The 18,877-nt window shown below is 55.4% G+C and overlaps 7 protein-coding genes across 7 annotated transcripts; 2 read left to right on the plus strand and 5 right to left on the minus strand.

Annotated features, from left to right (window-relative positions):
• Positions 1–596: 596 nt before the first annotated feature.
• On the plus strand, positions 597–2,204 carry LSDX1-2 (Lignostilbene-alpha,beta-dioxygenase isozyme I; the record flags this gene model as incomplete). The annotated part of the gene is made up of 1 exon (XM_036635308.1): positions 597–2,204. The coding sequence occupies one exon, from the start codon at positions 597–599 to the stop codon at positions 2,202–2,204; it is 1,608 nt and encodes a 535-aa protein (XP_036499826.1).
• Positions 2,205–2,766: 562 nt separating this feature from the next.
• On the minus strand, positions 2,767–3,258 carry CGCS363_v003460 (uncharacterized protein; the record flags this gene model as incomplete). Its single annotated transcript, XM_036635309.1, has 1 exon — positions 2,767–3,258. The coding sequence occupies one exon, from the start codon at positions 3,256–3,258 to the stop codon at positions 2,767–2,769; it is 492 nt and encodes a 163-aa protein (XP_036500867.1).
• A 1,211-nt stretch (positions 3,259–4,469) lies between these two features.
• CGCS363_v003461 (uncharacterized protein) lies at positions 4,470–5,153 on the minus strand (the record flags this gene model as incomplete). The annotated part of the gene is made up of 1 exon (XM_036635310.1): positions 4,470–5,153. The coding sequence occupies one exon, from the start codon at positions 5,151–5,153 to the stop codon at positions 4,470–4,472; it is 684 nt and encodes a 227-aa protein (XP_036500866.1).
• Positions 5,154–5,647: 494 nt separating this feature from the next.
• On the minus strand, positions 5,648–8,260 carry CGCS363_v003462 (Sulfate permease 2; the record flags this gene model as incomplete). The annotated part of the gene is made up of 3 exons (XM_036635311.1): positions 5,648–6,220; positions 6,279–7,834; positions 7,990–8,260. The coding sequence occupies 3 exons, from the start codon at positions 8,258–8,260 to the stop codon at positions 5,648–5,650; spliced, it is 2,400 nt and encodes a 799-aa protein (XP_036500869.1).
• A 3,811-nt stretch (positions 8,261–12,071) lies between these two features.
• Positions 12,072–14,181, minus strand: gatA-3 (Glutamyl-tRNA(Gln) amidotransferase subunit A; the record flags this gene model as incomplete). The annotated part of the gene is made up of 2 exons (XM_036635312.1): positions 12,072–14,090; positions 14,158–14,181. 2 exons carry the CDS (start codon positions 14,179–14,181, stop codon positions 12,072–12,074), a joined length of 2,043 nt encoding a protein of 680 aa, XP_036500868.1.
• Positions 14,182–14,717: 536 nt separating this feature from the next.
• Positions 14,718–16,373, plus strand: CGCS363_v003464 (putative MFS-type transporter; the record flags this gene model as incomplete). Its single annotated transcript, XM_036635313.1, has 1 exon — positions 14,718–16,373. One exon carries the CDS (start codon positions 14,718–14,720, stop codon positions 16,371–16,373), a length of 1,656 nt encoding a protein of 551 aa, XP_036500871.1.
• A 247-nt stretch (positions 16,374–16,620) lies between these two features.
• Positions 16,621–17,951, minus strand: CGCS363_v003465 (uncharacterized protein; the record flags this gene model as incomplete). Its single annotated transcript, XM_036635314.1, has 2 exons — positions 16,621–17,740; positions 17,794–17,951. 2 exons carry the CDS (start codon positions 17,949–17,951, stop codon positions 16,621–16,623), a joined length of 1,278 nt encoding a protein of 425 aa, XP_036500870.1.
• Between the last annotated feature and the right edge of the window lie 926 nt (positions 17,952–18,877).

Below are 18,877 nucleotides of genomic sequence, written 5' to 3' on the forward strand. Positions count from 1 at the left end.
TGGGGTTTCAGGGCGGCGGCCGACAGTCGAAGCAGTATCAGTCAGCTCCTTCTTAGCTGTCGGCAACCATGTGCGTGACGTGGTTTGCTGGCTCTGCCATTTTGCCCACTTGGGTGATGGGATGACGGTTGAAAATTGCATCCGTGCTTGATAATCTTGGATCTTCTTGGCTCTCCCGTCCCATATTTAGCTCGTTTGTTGGTGTTGGGCGAGCCGGCCGCGGCGTAGGGGCCCCATGGTGCCGCTGCAGGCAAACGAGTCGGCCGCTACTCTATGCGGGGAATCCTGGGGTGGGATCTGTCGATTGTGGACTGCGGCCCGGCCACGAGGCCTCGGCCGAGGAACTTAAATATGGTACGGCCAAGGAGGTGCGTTTCGGTAGTTGTGAGAATTGCCATGCGCCCGAGGGGGGAATCTGATGACCCTTGGATGACTTTATCGAGATGAGGTCGTCTAATGATTGTGATGATTCGCGTATAAGACTGAGATCCCCGGGCGGAATGTTCTTGAAAGTTTCTGGACCATGCTTCGAGAACACTACATCGAATTCACTTGGAGCTTTTTAGCATCTTCGCTCTTCGCTTGTATAATTCGCAATGGCTCCTAGCCGCATCGACGACTCTCCTGAGAGTCACCCGTCTTCAGAGACGGCCTACGGGCTAACCGTATCCTGGCCAATAGCTTACGATCTGGCCGGGTCTAACCTGCCATGTCGTCTCGAGGGAGAAATTGGCGATCTCGTGGTGTTGGGAGAGATCCCAAAGCAAATCGACGGCACGTTCTACAGGGTCATGACTGATCCGTTTGTCCCGCCGCATCCGGGCAACGTCCCCCTCGACGGCGATGGCAATATCTCAGCGTTCCGCATCCGCGACGGCAGAGTAGACATGAAGATGCGCTACGTCGAAACGGAGCGCTACAAGCTAGAGCGGAAAGCCAACAAGGCTCTGTTCGGCCTCTATCGCAATCCGTACACCCACCACCCTTGCGTGCGCGCGGCCGTGGACTCGACGGCGAACACCAACCTTGTGCTCTGGGCGGACCACTTCCTCGCGCTGAAAGAGGGCGGTCTGCCTTACTCCGTCGATCCCCATACGCTGGATACCATCAAGTATGATCCGTTTGGACCACAGGTCAAGTCAAAGACCTTCACGGCGCACCCGAAGGTGGACCCATACACCGACGAGTTGGTGGTTTACGGCTACGAGGCCAAGGGGCTCGCATCTCTCGATATCGTCATCTACTCTCTTGATAGCCAAGGTGTCAAGCATGACGAACAATGGATCAAGTCACCGTGGTGCGCGCCGATCCACGACTGCGCTATCACGCCTAACTGGATCATCCTGGTCCTCTGGTGCTTCGACGCCAGCGTCGAGCGCATGAAGAAGGGAGGACACCACTGGGCCTGGGACTATGACAAGCCGGCGACCTTCATCGTCGCCCCGCGCCGGAGCACCACGCCGCTGCCGCCCGGCTGGAGCCCCGGCGAGTACAGAGTATACCCGTGGAAGAACTGCATGCTCATTCACACGGGCGGCGCATGGGAGAGCGAAGACGGATCCAAGGTCTTCCTTGAGACGTCGCGCGTGCACGATAACGGATTTCCCTTCTTCCCGACCGACGACGGCAGACTACCGGCCCCCGACGCGGCATCTGACTACGTGCGCTGGACATTGGATCTCTCGCAGCCGAGCAATACCCAGGTCGCGGACCCGGAGATCATTCTAGATCTTCCGGCTGAGTTCCCCCGCCTCGACGAGAGGTTCTTGTCCAAGCCGTACAAGCATGTCTTCATCAACGTACACATCAGCAAGGACGAGAACGGGAAGCCGCAGACTGTGCATAACGGGCTGAACGGCTTGGCGATGCTGGACTTGGAGACCAAGCAGACGAAGTACTTCTACGCCGGGTTTGAATCGCATATTCAAGAGCCCATCTTCATTCCGCGGAGTGACGATGCCCCCGAGGGAGACGGGTGGGTGATGGCGATGGTGGAACGGAGGGGCGCGAACAGGAATGAGATTGTGGTGCTGGACACGAGGGACTTTGAGAAGCCTATTGCTCTCATTCAGCTGCCTTTCCACGTGAAGTCGCAGGTTCACGGGAACTGGGTTGACCAGAGACGGTTGAAGGGGTGGAAGAAGTTGGCAAAGGATGTTGAGGTTGAGCCAATTAGTGGACAGGGAGCATTGGAGCCTCTGTAGAGCGAGAGATTGAGAGGAAGATTATGATGGGGCCTTGTGCGTAGGAGAAAACCAGCATTTACTAGCCGTAAGCATTATATATTGTCCCTTAACCGTCTCACATCACAACTGGGGGGGGGGGGGGGGGGGGGGGGGGAGTGTGTGTGCTGACAATTTCAGCTCAGGCTATTCCAATCAGAACCGCTGTTGGAAGACATGATCATATCGCGTTTAGAGGACGTGACAACACGCAACATCACTTATCCCCTCAATCCAGAGACGTTGTCAGCTTTAACACCAACAGGTATAAATCAGGAAACTACCAGCCGGAGCGGGAGATGATACAACGAAGCATGTTTGGGGGGTATCGCTTTGTATTCAAACACCACGCTAAGCATAGTTGACATCCAGTTTCACGTACGAAGCATCAATAGCCCAGTCAGCTGTTTGCAAAAGAGGTGCATTAAGATCTCTGTACCCAGCAGACATGGACCACTTCCCTCCGCACCCATTCCATCCACAACCAACATCGCCTCTCCTCCCATACATCCTACGCCCTCCTTCAACCAGCAACAACCTCTCTTTACGGCATCGCAACCCAGCTCCCGGCAGCGAGCACGATACTGGCGCACACGATCGCGATAACGGGGCCGGTCGTGAGCGGGTCCGGGACGGGGATGTTGGACAGCTGCAGGACGGTGCGCTGGGTGAAGTTGCGCTCGGCCTCGACGAGGGCGAGAGCGGTCAGGTTGCCGCAGGCGGTGTTGAGGGCCTGGTCCATGATGACGGTGGGCAGCTTCGCGATGGCGGTGTCGAGGACCTCGGCGTTGTACTGGTTGCCGTTGGGCGAGGCCGCGAAGAAGGTGGCGCGGTACGTGCTGTTGGCGCCGACGGTGGAGAGGTTGGCGATGCGCGAGTACTCGGCGCACGACATGATGGTCGAGGGCGGGTTCGCGGCGACGGGCGCGGCCTGGCGGACGACGACGGCGAGGCCGGGAGCCTGGTTCGGGTTGGCGATGGCGTTGGCGAGGGCGGTGGCCGCCAGGAGGAGCTGGGCGAGGAAGTAGGCGTGCATCTTGACTGATTTTCTCTCTACAGGATTTTCTCTCTAGTCTTCCTTCTCTGGGGGTCTTGAGGAGCTCGTCGGGTGGGATATATTACGTCGGAGTAGGTAGGTGATGGATGGGACGATGTCGTAACGAGAGAACTGCCACTGAACAATGCACCCCAAAGCTTAAAAGTGGCCGGCCACTGGAGAATGAAAAATGAATGGAACAAGAAAGAAAGAATAACACACGACAAAAAAAGGTTAAACGGAAAGGAAGGTTGTGTCAATCAGAATGGAGGGAGAGAGAGCAGCGGGCAGCAGACAGCACGCAGACGGGACGCCAGGAACGGCTGCGTCGTTATATGTGCCATGATTGGAGTTCCTGGTTGTCAGTGCAAGGGGTTGAAGCGTCTGAGACGAGATGACACATTTGGGACCTCAGATCAGACGGTCTGGTGTCTTGGGTGAAGCCACACCAGCGAGAGCTAGACGCCATCTGACGGGACGATCTAGCTGGCTAGCTTCGTTCTGCTGAAGATTATTGCTGTCCCAAAGAGGAAGACTCATCTCTTGATTCTAAAAGTTGGAGTCGAAGACGCAGAATTGAGTCGAAATAAACTCGCATCATCGGTGACAACGCCAAACAACTGCAGGAAAATAGGGGCACGAAACCTGGGCAACACTGCAGCAAATGCCGTCTGACCGATTTTACCGCTGCACAGACCAATCATCGCCTGGATTGAAATGTGGTCCGGCTGTGGCCCCCTCCTGTTTGATCCTCCTCTGGCTCGACGGTCGTTGTTTTTGGTCGCCACTAGCATGACGAGCCCACGGGATCGAACCAGTCGGGCCAAATGTCAGGCTGTGAAGAGCCGTAACCACCAAAGCTTTCTCTGTTTACCTAGTGCTCCTGTCATGCTTTCTGAATCAGTTGAGGCGGTGACAGCCCGCGACTCCTGTGAACCAAAGAGTCCCAAGACACCAAGACACAAGCCTGGCACATGACCGGGGTGGCTAGGGCCACAGCTAATCGGGCGCCATCAAGCTCTAGCGTTGCGGGAGTGGGAATCCTTTCTAAATTATTATTCTGTTCGTTATTCATTCGTATGGCCAGTGATTGGCGGTGGTGGTATCTTGCTGCTGTATGTACGGATATTGCGGAAAATGACTGCGGCGCGAATCTCGGAATCTCGGCGCCTATCGTGGATCACGCCCTCCTCCCTCCTCTCATCATCACATCACGTCTCCCCTACCCCCTGCGTCAGCCCAGCCTGCATCGCAGCATCAACCGCCCTCGCCGCCCTCCTCTTCCCTCCATCCTTGGGCACCGGCTTCTGCATCTTCGCCGCGCCCAGCCCGCCCAGACTCAGCGGCGCGACCTCGATCGGGGGCACGCCGCACTTGATCGCCATGCTCTTGAAGAAGCCGCCGACCGGCCGCAGCTCGTCCTGGAAGACGGCCACGTTCGTGAAGCCCTCGCACTTGTACCCGCGGAACAGCTGCGCCTCGCACCCGTCCGCCTTGTTCGCCATGAAGACGCCGCACTGCGCGGTGCCCGGCAGGTCGTAGCACTGCCCGTTGCGCTCCGTGAACTGCGCCATCTTGGACGCCGTCTTGGGCAGCTCCATGTCGACGAGCTGCGCGCCGCTGCGGCACGTCTTGACGCCGGGCGAGCTGCCGTAGAGCTGCACCGTGATCGGGATGGGCGGCTTGTTGTCTTGTGGTGGCGCGCCCGGGGCGGTCGTGTTTGGCTGTGTGATGTCGACCTGGCCGGCTGTCGCGATGGGTTTCGGGGGCGACGGCGGAGACGGCGGGGGGTCTTCGCGGTCCATGATTCGAGGTTGAGGCATCGCGAGGGCTGAGGAGGCGAGCCAGGCGGCCACGTAGGCGGCTCTGAGGATCGCGTTTGATGCTATTCGCATATTTGATGATGGATTTTTTGACAATCTCGAATTTCGATGTGTTGCAGAGGCTAAGCAGAGCCGTCAACTATTGTCAACGCCAACTCGAACTTTTCCCGCTTTGATGGCGGCGGCGGCGTGTCATGGGATGAAGAGACGGGAACGCCAAGCTGCATCAGCCGTGTTTCAGGGCGACTCCGTAAGTGAGATGCACGGATACTCTCTTGAAACACCCCGAAAAGAGCCTCACAAGATCAACTAAACCTGAGTATAGACAAGAGAATTGGATGAATGATTGAATTAGAAGAGGTAATAATACTCTGGTATTATCCGATCCTGGCCGTTGAGGCCGGCATATGCAGCAATCGACAACAGCAACAGCAACAACATCAACATGACTCTGGTATCTGCGTCTAAAAGAATCCAACCAATGTTTCCCACGAAACACAACCAATGGCGCCCGCACGCGCTCATCACCGACTCGTACATCATGAATCGTCTTCAACTCTAACCTTCTAACCGCTCTTCAGCACAGAGTTCGCAGGCGACACCTCGCTCTTCTGCTCGGCGTTCGAGATGGCGCTCTCCACCGCTGCAGCCACATCAATATGGAAGAATGGCCTGTTCATGCCCTGCAGCGCCGCCAGCTTGCCGTCTCCGCGCCCAGCCACCGGCGCGACGCCGTCATTGACATTCTTGCTGCTCGGCGAGATCGTGTCCTCCTCGTCGCGGCTGCGCTGCGACGTGACGCGCGGCGCCTGGTTGGAAGCCGAGTCCACCGGCGCGAAGCTGAAGATGGGCTTCCACCGGTTGAGCGTCTCGTCCTTGACGGACGGGTAGCCGAAGCCGGCTGCCGCAAGCGCGCGACGCGTCCAGCGGTTGTTGACGTTGGCAAAATGCCACTCGACGACCTCGGGCTCTGCGTAGTGGTCGAGCTGGTTGCGCACGTCGACGAGGCTCTGCACCGAGGTGACGTCCATGTTGTTGACGGCGGAGCAGTCGAGGACGATGGCGCGCAGGATCGGGCGGGTGTCTTCCATGTCGATCTTGGCTCCGCGGCGTGGGCCGGGGTCGTTCCAAGGGCGGTCCTATGACACATTAGCTGTCTGTTTGAAGGTGGAATTTTCCACGGAGATAGGAACTTACGCCGAGCTTCTCGTAGCGGTCGAGGATCGTACGGCGAGAGTGCTTCATGATGAATTCGGTGAGACCGTCCATGTAATGGGCCGCGTTGGTGTAGTTGAAGCCCTCGCCGAAACGGTACACAAAGACGCCGGGGAAGGGAGTCTCCACGTCGACGATGGGGTTTGACGCGTCGTCCTTCAAGAGAGGGACGTAGGCCTCGCGGGAAGGCAGGTCGATGGCCTCGCCGCGATCGTTGAAGGGCACGCCCTTGCCTGCAGTGTCCTTGCTCGCGCGGTAGACCCTGACACGGCCGAGGAAGCGGCCCTTGGCCTTGGCCAGGCGGACCAGCAACAGCGCCGCGGAAGCGCACATGGTGAGGTAGATACCCTTCTCGATATCGGTAAAGATGGTGAGGATGACGCCGCCGAAGAAGATGAAGACTTCGAGGGGCGAGACCTCCCAGAATTGGTAGACCACCTTGGGCGGCGTGATGAGATCGCCAACGGCGTGAATAATGAGACCTGCGAGACTGGCCATGGGGATGTAGAAGAACACCGACGTGAGAGCATACAGCGCCAGAAGGACGATGACGGCGGTAAAGATACCAGCTAGGGGCGTGCGAACACCGGCTTTCGACTTGATGGCTGTCCGGGAGAAGGATCCCGTGGCAGGGTACGCGCCCAAGAAGGGTCCGAACAGGTTCGTGAAGCCCACAGCCACCAATTCCTGCGACGGGTTGATGACATAGTTGTTGATTCGCCCAAAGGACTTGGAAATGGCAATGTGCTCAATGATAAGCACGATAATGGTTACCGGCAAGTCGGGCGCCACGGCCGAGAGAAGCTCCGTGTCGATCTTCGGGGCTCCGGCATGCTGGAAGCCGCTAGGCACCTTGCCAAGAATCTTGAACTTGGCCTTCTTGGCATCCCAGTTGACGTTGCGGTTGACGAGCCAGCTGATGAGAACGTACAGCAAAATCACAAACGCCATGCGCAGCGTCGACATGAAGAACCAGAACTTCTTGCGGTGCGGCTGGCGCTCCGACATGGTGTTGCACACGAAGCGGATCGCGTACAGCAGGAACAGCGCCGACATGCCCATGGCCGCATCGAGCTTCGCGCGCGGCAGCGCCTTGAGCGTGTCGATGATGACCATGTACGTCGCGCCGCGGGTGTTGACGCCCGAGATGCCGAGGAGCGCGGGCACCTGGCCGGCGGCGATGGAGATGGCGGCGCCCGTCATGAAGGAGGTGATGGCGACCAGCGGGATGAACTCGACGATCCAGCCGAGGCGGACGAGGCCGATGCCGAGGAGCACGGCGCCCGAGATGACGGCGAGCGCCTGTGCGATCTGCGGTGCTTCGTACTGCGGGTGGGAGTCTTGCACGCGGAGGACGATGTTGCCCACGAGCTGGGACATGACGGCGACGGTGCCGATGGTGATGTCCTTGGACGTCGCGAAGGCCCAGTAGAGCAGGAAGCCGACGAATGAGGTGTAGAGGCCGTACTCGGGGCTCAATTGGGCGAGGATGGCGTAAGCCATGCCCTGCGGGATGACCACGAAACCGACCGTGACACCTTTCACGAGACCTCGTCAGCCATGGGGATTTCTCTCGGCGTGTGGGGTACAGAAGGGAGGGCAGCTTGAAGGGCCCCTCGTGAGACCCTGCGCTGCCAAGCTTCTTTCTTGTGTAACACACATCAGGATGGGGGGGTTTCAAGATCCAACGTACCAGCGATGATATCTCCAAGCAGCCATGTGGCGTTGTAGTGGAAGATCCACTGCCAGAAGGGGAAGAGGGACTTGATGTAGGCGAGCGTCCCCGGGATCGTGGGCCGGTGAGCCTCGATGAACTCAGCGACGGTCGGCTCTCTCTCCTCATATTGTTCGACGTCGTTGAACGAGGCGGCGGCGGACTGGACGGCCTCTCTCGGCTCGTTGCGGTACCGGGCGTCGACGTCGATGCCGAGGCCCTTGGCCAGGACACGTCCGGCGTTCGGCATGGCGGGCGGAGGACTTTGTGGTATGCCTCCGTGAATTGGAGTTTTCAATGGCTCAAAAGGTTCAATCCTGTGCTCGTCGCTGAAAAGACTTGACAAGCTGAGCTATTGAATCCGAGAAGGATCAGTCAAAGAAAAACGAGGAGGACCTGGCCGGGACAGGGACAGCCCAGACGAGATTGTGCGGCGGCGGAACAGGGAAACTTATACTGCCTAGTATGCGGCAACATACGAGAGCTACCCGTGATGATGTATTCCCCTCTTGGACGTAGATGCTTGGCCGCGTCGCCAAGAAGCGTGGCTTCGGATCGTCCTGGTCTCGCCAAGGACTCGATTGGAGCCCTGTGATGTTGCGCTCCCACATGCCGCCCGGGGTGTGCGAATCCTATTTTCTGACGACATTATCAATCTCTATTGTGCCCAGCATGGGTGTCAACACCCTTCTTTTCTTTTCCTCTTCTCTCTTGGCGAGCCAAATGATCTTCCGTCGTAAAGCTATTTGTCCAGCTGCGTGAGAAAGAAACATCCTATGCTCGAGTCCAGTGTTTTGGGATGGCCCATGTTTGGAGTAGCATTAAAGGGTCTAGTGCGTCTGGCGTCTGGCCCGGGGGAGGAGGCAACGAAGAGACGGCGGGGCGGACGGACACCCACCCCCATGGGCTGACCGAAAAAGGGTCCTGTTTATTTGTTGGAAAAGTGTAAATGTGATATGTACTCTGTCTTCAGGTACTTTGATGTGGAATGGCCGTGTCTGGCTACATGGGGCAGAGGTCCTGCTCGTCCCGTATTAGTTTAATTCCTCCCTCTCCGGCGGCCGGCGGCCGGGGTGGTCCTGTCCTGACTCTGTAGGACGTGGGGGCGGCGGGAGAGCTGTCAGAAAAGCAATTCCGCCGTCTAATTCAGCGTGTGCGCCGGACACACCTTGAAATGGCATGTGCCGTTTGTAAACATGGGCTAGCCAACAAATGCCTGTGTTGTATCGTCTTTTGGGCGGCTAACACGCGGGTTTGCATACAGAGCATGGGCAACAGAGCCCGCTTGGTACGTGTGCGGGTGACATTCCAGTTCTACAGAAGACCTGCCTTCCCTGCATCAAAAGTCCTCACGATCGGCATCGGCTGTCCTGAGTGGTCGATCGTGAGTGAGGCGAAAAGGACGGCAGATAGCGCCTGGGGCTGATCGGTAGACGCGAGGTTAATAGCGTTCCAGACCAACAAAGATGTCCAACCTCGCGGGATGTCTGGGACGTTGGAACAAGACTGGCCCGGCGTCTTGGGATGGGTGGTCTAGGTACTAACTAGTCGACGGCCGGAAGAAACTACCGAAACCTGAACGTACATATGAGCAAGATACTTGAGGCTGGTTCAGCTTCTCCGCGGCACGCGCTCACCATGTATTCAAACACACTCATATGTCGTCCATACATGCTTGTTGCGCCTTCGCCTTTCCACCCAAACTGTCGGGGATGAACTCCTCTCATTAAGCTTAAATGCTAGATGGCTATTCGGTTACAGCTGTCATGCCCATCCGCGATGCCTTGTGCAGCATAGTCGCTGTTCTATGCGACCCAGAGCACTGCCGGATACCCGAGAAGCGCAACAGAAGCACAAGAAGAATGTCACTCTTCTGATGATCTCGACTCTGAGCTGCGGCCCCCCCAGACCATCCACAGGTCTTGCCCCCTCCTTCCCACAGAGCGAAACAGGCGACCCAGGACAACAGCAGGCAAAAGCTGAGCTAGCTAAACAAAAAGGCTGGTCCCTGTCTCATCTTGGTTCTTTGGTGCATTCCCTTGGTCCTGGGCAAAGGGGAGGACATGGGGGCAAAGAAGCGCATTTGGCCCGTGGTGTGGTGTTGGAGAACGAAAAAGATTGGGTCCGGGAAGCATATTGGACGATGGTGTCGAGCACGCCATTCTTGGCGCAAATGAGACCAACACTGCAGGATCCCTCCCTCCAGAAATCGGGGAAAGGATCGCACCCGCGCCAAACAAACACTGAAAAAATACATGAGTCTTTTCGACTCTTCTCGGGGAGTATCCCTCTTTCTGGGTAGAGTCCCTTGGCATTTTCGTCAAGACCCGGGCGCCAGGGGATCGCCAATGGTTGCAGAGGTTTTTGACATGACTGTCAATTTGGTGTTTGCTTGGCACACGATCTCGCCATCACTCCCCAGCAATCCCAGCTTTCTCAAAGCCCCCCAAAGTCTCTGCGCCCGCGCCCAGACGCCATGATCTCGCCTTTTGTGAAGGGGGCGTCGATGCTTGAGTTGCGGCCTGTTGAGCTTGGTGTTGCTTGTTCAGTCTCGGCATCGCGGGAGGAACTCAGCCAAGCCTTGCAGCTTGCTTAGACTTTGAGGCAAAAGTTTTCTGTCCGAGGTGCCATCCGATGACGGGCTCTTGGTATTCTTGGTGTTTCTTGGGTTCTCTCCACAAGGAGCAAATTCTCACGCGATGTGAGAGGGGGAAGCGGAGGCGAAAAAATGGGCTGGAGCTGAAGACTGGAGGCGAGAATCGCAGCTTGGTTCAGGACGGACTTGTCTCGGAAGCCATTTTGGTGACGAGTCACTGCAACTATGTTTTGCGACCAGTTTTCGTGGGTAATTGTCAAATGAGAAACGGGGGCAGACAGCTCATCCGCGGTGCTATTACGCGAAGGAATCGAGGCATCATTCTGCAGAGCGTGGGATGTGTGTCAGTCCCACGACATTAGCACGTCCCAGCTGAGTGGAAGAGACCTCTTGTTAGACACGCATGCCGCCATGCAAGAGTCTCGCTTCAATGTAGCACCCAGTGCTGGGATGATGTGTGGCATTGGGACCATGGTGCGTGCGAGATCTTCGCTCTCTGGTCTTCTGTTCACACAGGGCACCGTAGGATCCATGTTCTCATGGTCGCCTCGTGGTGGGAGATCGATGTTCGAGCCCAATCTCTGCGTACGGCTGATCTATTAGTAGCTCTATCGCGCCCGCTAAGAACGGCTAGGCATAACGAAAGTAAAAGCATCTCGAGACTGGGCGTCGTCAATCATGACGAAAGTGGTCCAGAACGCAATAGATCGTCCTGATTCCTCATCGCAAGGTCATTGAAGTAAGAGGCTGACCGACTCGTCCGTCAGCCAGAGGCAGATGGAAAGAATCTCGACTTTCTTCCATCACCACTCGGGTGGCAATGTTCCGGTGAAGCGGATTCCTCCTAGGCCGCCCTTGCATATCCCGTCTCAATGCAGGGCTTCGGCCGGGACCTCATGTTACTGCTGACACTGACAAGGGTATGGCGAGAACCACATGGCAGGAGTCGGATGGCTAGGCCTGGAGGAGGCCTCGTAGAAGCAGACTGTTGGTCGCGACTTTAGCTGTGGAGTTGTATATACGCGGGATCAATGGCGAAGAGCTTCCGCCTTCTATCGAAACGAAAAGACGGAAGCACTGGCTGAGATTGCTCGAGGCCGTGTTTCTTATCCCACATTTCGCAGTGACTACACAGTCCGAGACAATGACAGCGGCCACGATGAGGCATATCTATCCTTCAGGCACAAGCAAGTCAATGTTGGACAAAGGATGCTGCTATCAGGTTCCAACTTCATGAGCATCCTTTTGATCACGATCCATTTCTCATGACAGAGATTGGTGCGCTGGTGATTTTCCGTGGTGCATGAAATGCTAAGGGAACAATAATTGCCCGACTTCGTCATCGGCTGGCAAGATGTCGTGATCACATATTTCACCTCCAAGCACAGTGACAGGAGATCGATGTGTCGAACCCTCATCATTGTTATTGTCAGAAACCGATTGCAGATTTGCATGGTACGTCAGCCTAGACAAACACCATCTTGCCCGTAGATCTTCCATTCTGCCCTCGAGCAAGAAGGACAACCATCGACTTGACTGGGTCCGGAACCCCTTTCTCCTCAGGTCGACCTTCCCATGCGCTGCGTACACCGAGTTCCGCCTCCCATTCTCCCTTCGTAACATCTACCTCTTCAAAGTCGTCACCGTCAATTGAGATGCCCAAACAGTGTACCACTCCTTTCTCGACACCGCCTGAGATGCGTAGCTTCTTGCCATCCTTCGCATCGATCACAGAGGTGTGACTCACAGTCAACCCAGGCGGTGACATACCCATTTCCATCTCTCCCCTGAGCAATTGAATAGCATCCGTTGTCAGCTCGGGCGTCCTCGGAGGCGCTTGTCGAAGTCGACCGGCTTTCTCAAAAGCATAGGCATACCGAAACAGATTGCTGTCATCATATGCCTTAGACGCAAAGGTAAGGTTGACCGGCATGCCCGTATCAGACATCAACCCCATGGGTACGCTGACCGTCGGGATTCCCAGCTGACGAATCGCGCAGTTGCCGTTCGAGTAAAGCACACCGTTGCGCCATGCGTCTGCCGCAGAAGCCTCGTTGACGTCCGCATCCGCCTTCCCGACGTCTCCGTTGCACGGCCACACGACCGTATCGAGACCGCGCGCATCAAGCCAATCCTCAAAGTCCGCTTTACGCCTGGCCTCGAGGCCTTGGAGGGCCTTTGCAAGACCGGGTATGTCATAAGTACCGATGCGACCGCTGGTAACATGCGCAACAACGTCGGTATGCCGGACGAGGGGGTCATCCGACGCGTACTTGTCGGGAATCGATCCCGGCGGGCGAGGAAATATGGTCGCCGACTCTACTTGGGCAAGACTGACGGCAACGTTCTTGTCGCCGTTGTCCACAAGAAAATCGTCCCAGGCGTAGGCCATCAGTTGACACATGTCAAATTCATTGTGGTGGGGAGGCGCAATGCCGTCAGCGGAGCCGTCTTGAGTGCTTTCTGACCCCTGGTTCTCAAACTTCGTCACAACGGGGAAGTCTACTTCTTCCACAGTGGCTCCAAGGTCTTCGAGAATCTTCCTGGCGTTGCGCCAAAGGTCAACGACGGATTGCCGAGTGTGAACCTTCCGTGCGGCTGGGTCTGAGTCGAGTCCGCCAATGTACATCTTTGGAACGCCAACTCGTTTTCCTTTGAGAGCCTTGTCGTCGGAGAGCTCCTGGTACGACTTGGGCCGGATGCTGTCGATATCCGGGAGCTGCACATAGGGCTGTTCTCTCCAAAAGTCGCAGGACGTCTTGTCATCTTTGGCAACAATGACGTCCAGAAGAGAGAACATGTCCTGAACCGTCCGGGTATGAGGCACCACAGTGTCGCAGGTAGGAAACAGTGGCCAGTTTCCTCGAATGGATATGATACCCCGTGACGGAGTGTAAGCCACCAGGCCGTTGTTCGAAGCAGGAGAGCGACCCGACGAGATCGTCTCCTCTCCCATGCCAAAGACACCGAAGCTTGCCGCAGTCGCTGTCGCGGAGCCGTTAGAAGACCCGGAGGCAAATGCAGCCGTCAGGTATTCGGCGTTGTAGGGCGACTCGGCACGACCATACACGCCGCGCTGCATGCCTCCCGCGGCCATGGGCGGCATGTTCGTCCGGCCCAAAATTACCGCGCCGGCACCTTTGAGTCTCTTGACTGTGAACGCGTCCTCACTTGCAACCAAGTTTCTGAAGGCAGGCGAGCCAGCGGCTACCGTCATGCCCTGTTCCTTGTACGAATCCTTGATGGTGCATGGGATGCCGTCCAGAGGGCCGTTGACTTGCCCTGAGGCACGTCGCTGGTCTGAGGCCTGGGCAACCTCGAAGGCGTTTTCGTTGATGAGCGGGATTGCGTTGAGAAGTGTGGAACGGCGGTCGTATTTTGCGATACGGAGCAGATGCTTGGCCGTCAGCTCGACACTGTTGATGCGGCCTTGAGACAAGGCTGATTCAAGGTCGGCAATCGTGGCTTCCACAATGGAAAGTGTCTGTTGACGAGGTTAGCGGCCGTTGCCTGCGGCCACGCAACATAATGCCACGTTTCGATCAACTCACTTGAGGGGTGCCAATGGAACCCATGACTTCTGGATGTTGGCTTTTCAGATCGACGATGCGGTGCTTGAAACGTGTACGTGCGCGTTGAGACTTTGACTGCCCGTTCAAGATGGGCGTCGGGGTGCTATTTATGCTTCACAAATGATTCAAGGCAATTAATGATTGCTACAGATGAACATCATTCTTTTTCTCTCAGATTGTTCAGCTCGAAGAGCCGAGATGGTGGAAATTATCAACTATTGATTCATAACAATCTTTTTTATGATTTAACAGCTGTAGAATGTGTTAGTGGAGGTTCAACCCTACAATTTAGCAGCTGCTAATTGATGTTGTGATCTCAATCAGTGTTCCTTCTGCCCCCCGCCTTCCGTCCCGTTGGCGAGATAAGCTAGCAACTTTAGATTTGACAAACTTCGAGCGAAGCCCAAGTCTCAATTGGCTGCCAGCAAACAGGGGTTCAAGGTATATCATCAAAGGGAGATCCTCTGCCTCGTCTGCCAAACAAGGCTCATGTTTCCATCCATATCCTTTCGCCGCTCTATTTCTCATCAGTCAGCAGGATGCCAAATGCTATCGACTACGAGGATGTGCCAGGAACGGTTCGTCTTGTCGACGTAGCCGGGAATGCCTCTACCGAACTACACGATGCATCCCACAACGACATCGTTCTCGTACCCCGTCCTAGCTCGGATCCAGCCGACCCACTGAATTGGACTCATCGCCGCAAGCTCCTCGCCGTCAGCATGGCATATCTCTACGTCCTCGGCACCGGCATCGCAACTTCGCTCCAGTACTCCGTCCTCGCCGACATCACGAAAGACACCGGTATCTCCACCGCCAACTTGGTTCAAGGAACTGGTGTGATGTTTCTGTTCTTTGGCTGGGCCTGCTTGATATGGCAACCCATCAGCCTGACCTACGGACGCCGTGGCGTGTACCTCATCACGATGCTCCTCACCGTACCCATGATGGAGTGGACCGCTTATTCAACGTCAGCCGGTGAATGGTTTGCACACCGCGTACTCATTGGCATCATTGTCTCGCCGATTGAGTCGTTGTGTGAGGTCACGGTATTTGACCTCTTCTTTGCCCACAACCGAGGGACGTACATGGGTCTCTACGTCTTCATCCTTTTCGGGTCCAACTTTCTTGCCCCGCTCGTCGCGGGATGGTTCAACGACGCATACGGCTGGCGATGGACGATGCATTTCGGAAGCATCATCTGCGCGATTTGCTTCGTGATCATGTTCTTCTTCATGGAGGAGACAATCTTCTTTCGGGATCATGTCATTGACGGCCGAGAAACTGGCAGCCACGGGCTAGGCAGCCACGGCTCAACAGACATCAAAAATGATGCAAGCTCAGAGAAGGAGACCCAAGAACCAACCTCGTCGTCTCAAACCTCTGCAACCCAGTCTCTTGCTCCACTTCAAGATATTAACTCGGGATGGAGCAAGTATACACTCTTCAAGGCCCTCCCTGGACGGCCAAGCAATAGCGACATGCTACGCATGGCCTACAGACCTATCATCATGATTTTCCGATTTCCGACTGTTGCATGGGCTGGCTTCCTCTATGGAATCAACTTGGCCTGGTATAATGTTTTGAACGGGACCGCCAGTCCGGTTCTTACGGGCAACCCGTACAATTGGTCAGCGGCGCTGGTCGGCTGTGTCTACGCGGGCCCCATCATCGGCGCAGCTGTGGCTTCACTCTGGTCTGGAAATGCAGCAGACTGGATCGCCCTGCGGCTAGCCAGACGCAACAATGGTATCCGCGAACCTGAGCACCGCCTATGGGTTTTGGCCCTGTCTGGTGTGACATCCGCAGCTGGTCTCATCACTTGGGGTGTCGGCGCCTATCACAACGTCCATTGGATCGGGTTGATATTTGGCCTCGGCATGCTGACGTTCGGCGTTGTGACGGGCGGCTCAATTGCAGTAAGCTACAACGTTGACTGCTTCAAAGAAATCGCGGGAGAGACTACGGTGTCTATCATGCTGATCAGGAACACAATTGGGTTTGGCTTCAGCTACGCCATCACGCCTTGGTGGACCACGCAAGGACTGCAGAACTGCTTCATCACTGCGGCCATGGTCTCTATCGCGTGTACTTTCACGTTTGTGATCATGATTATCTACGGAAAGAGGATTCGCCGGTGGTCCATTCCCGCTTACCAGAAGTATATGGCAACGACAGTTGCTTCACATGAGTAAGACGGAAAAGTTAAAGACCGCGGACGGAGCCTGTTTGGAGTCCAGCAGAGAGAGATTTAATTTGGGAAGTTTGAGGGTTGCAAATGTTACACCAAAGATTGCAGGAGAATACCGTCTAGAATCCTGTTTCCATGTCCTTCTAATAAAGTCTAGGATAACGTCAAGCGCCCGCCGCCTGCAACCATACTGGATTCCATTGCCATTTGTAATCCTGCGTACCTGAGTTCTGACGATGCTCACAGTACAATCAGGAAGTGGCCTCTGCCAGCTCAAGGAGTCTTTCGGCAGCTTCAGCTGCAGATGGAATGTCATGCTCCAGGTTTTTGACCAAATCCCCCAAGAAAGTGATCAGCCGTTTCGCTTCAGTGCGATACACCCCATGTTCGTATCTGGAGGCATTGCGAAGCATGTGGCCTACCCCGAGAAGCTGATGCACAATCTGAATGCTTGCAACTTTGAACATGATGAGCGGGGCTTTGATCACCTCTTCTAAAAAGCTACTGGCGAGAGTCATGACCTCTTGAGCGGGTGCTTGGCAGTAGAGAAGGGCCATGATGTTCACGAGCGTCTCCGTGCAAGTGATCTGGACTGACATGTACTTGCAGCGGTTACTCTGAAATTCTCCATCTGCCTCAGTCAGGCCCAGGAGTATGCGAGACTTATTGGCCTTGAGTTGGGCTAGGCTGTTGAGCAGGGTCGTCGGAGCGGGCTTATCGTAGAGGACAGCCAACACTGCCTTCCGGTTCTTGCAGCCGTGCAGGCTGAAGATTGCGTATTCCAACAGCCGGAACAGGTCTGTGATGTAATCCCAGCCGGCAGTCCAGGCCTGTGTTTCCGGATCCATCGCTGGAGTGATGCGAGGATAGAGAACTGATACCTGCGATTCCGGCATCCGCACGACATGTCCAAGCACACATGCCGAGTGGACTTCAAGGCGATAGGCACACCAAAACAGGCGTCGGCGATCGTCAACCTCGAATGTCGTGATATCATCGGGCCAGCGGCTTTCATCGTGAAAGCCATGTTGCGCAACTGAGGCATGATAAAGCCCCAAATACCGGTGGAGGTCGCTGTGGTTGCCATGGCGCAGAGAGTAGACAGCCAAAAGGCCGAAGGACCGCAGATAGTCCAGGTTTTGCGACTGAGGGATATGAACTGGTATATTGGACACAGCCTCTGTGAAGTAGAGTTCGCTGTCGGGGATGGAGATGCCTTGAAGCAATGTGTCGTCAAAGACTGCGTTCATCGCCGCCATTTGGGAACTGACGGCGCAGAGCGACATGAGCAATGCGTACGATGGCCCATCGGTGTCGCTGATGCCGTTTTCCCAGCGCACCTCAAGATCCTTTTCGGAGAGGAACGGAAAGCTGCCATGATTAGCACCCGCATAATGACCTGCAGACTGCAAGACAAAACTTACTAGCATTGATACATCGTATCGCGGTAGATTCGAATCAGTCGGCGAATGGCGTAGAATGATTTGAACCCACCAATGGGTCCTTCTCCACCGTCGTCCTGCATCGCAGGAGGCTTTGCGATAGCCGGCTTTCGTCCCCTTTTTCGGATAGGCCGGCTCATTGTGCATTCGATCTCATAGTCATTACAGTTGAGGCAGCTCTCTCTTGCCCTTTTCCCCTGATCGAATCTTGCCAGTCCCGGGCGGCATCTGAGGCCTCTGGAGTGGCAGAAATCGCAGGCTTGCGAAGCCCGTTGTCTCTTCTGAGTGTGGGACATTATGAGCAGCGCGATAGAAGATCGATATCACAATCGGGAATGATTCAGTGTTTGAGAAGAAAGATGAAGATATTATCAACTGGAAAGAGTGAATCGTTAGGGGTTTCCTGTGTTTGCGAAAGTCTTCTCAAGCTATTCAGCCGCTGATAATTGCGATAGCAGGAGTCGATAAGAACTGCCGATGGGCGATGAAGTCCTTATCGCAATTATCAGCGGCTAAATTGATTCGTGAAGAGCTGATAAAAACATCGTTTCCATTGAAGAGGACCGTGCACCATGAACTTTGATTTCCTTCGCAAAAAGGTCATGGGACCCCAGACGGCACCGCGCTACGTGCTCGGCAAAGTGAGGTTTTGTATGCTTCGTGGCATGCGGCGAAAGTTTTAAATACTGCTATCTGTCGTCGTTTCTAGTATCGTTTTCGTCATCGTTATTCTTGTCTTTCTCTTATTACTATCATCGATACGCATGCTTGATTGAAGTAAATTCGCTGAACTGTGGATTTGTGGACCAAGGAAATACGGGCAGCCACGCAGACGTGGGAAACTAGGTGGTCTCTAGATCTAAGCATCGCTAATATCTTTCAACCTAGTTTGAAATAATAGGACGAAATATAATACGCGCTGGTACCCTTTGTGAAGGCGTTGGGTCAGAGGTGCTGGAATACAGATATTATTGGGATCACAAGATGGTGCCTTGATTTTGATGCTCTAAGAGCCTTTATCCCATCTTCCATTCGATTAGCCTGCTACTTTTCCAAGCGAGTGCCA

The sequence above is a fragment of the Colletotrichum siamense genome (genome assembly GCF_013390195.1).
Source record: "Colletotrichum siamense strain Cg363 chromosome Unknown KSG_Cg363_contig02, whole genome shotgun sequence".
NCBI lineage: Eukaryota > Fungi > Ascomycota > Sordariomycetes > Glomerellales > Glomerellaceae > Colletotrichum > Colletotrichum siamense.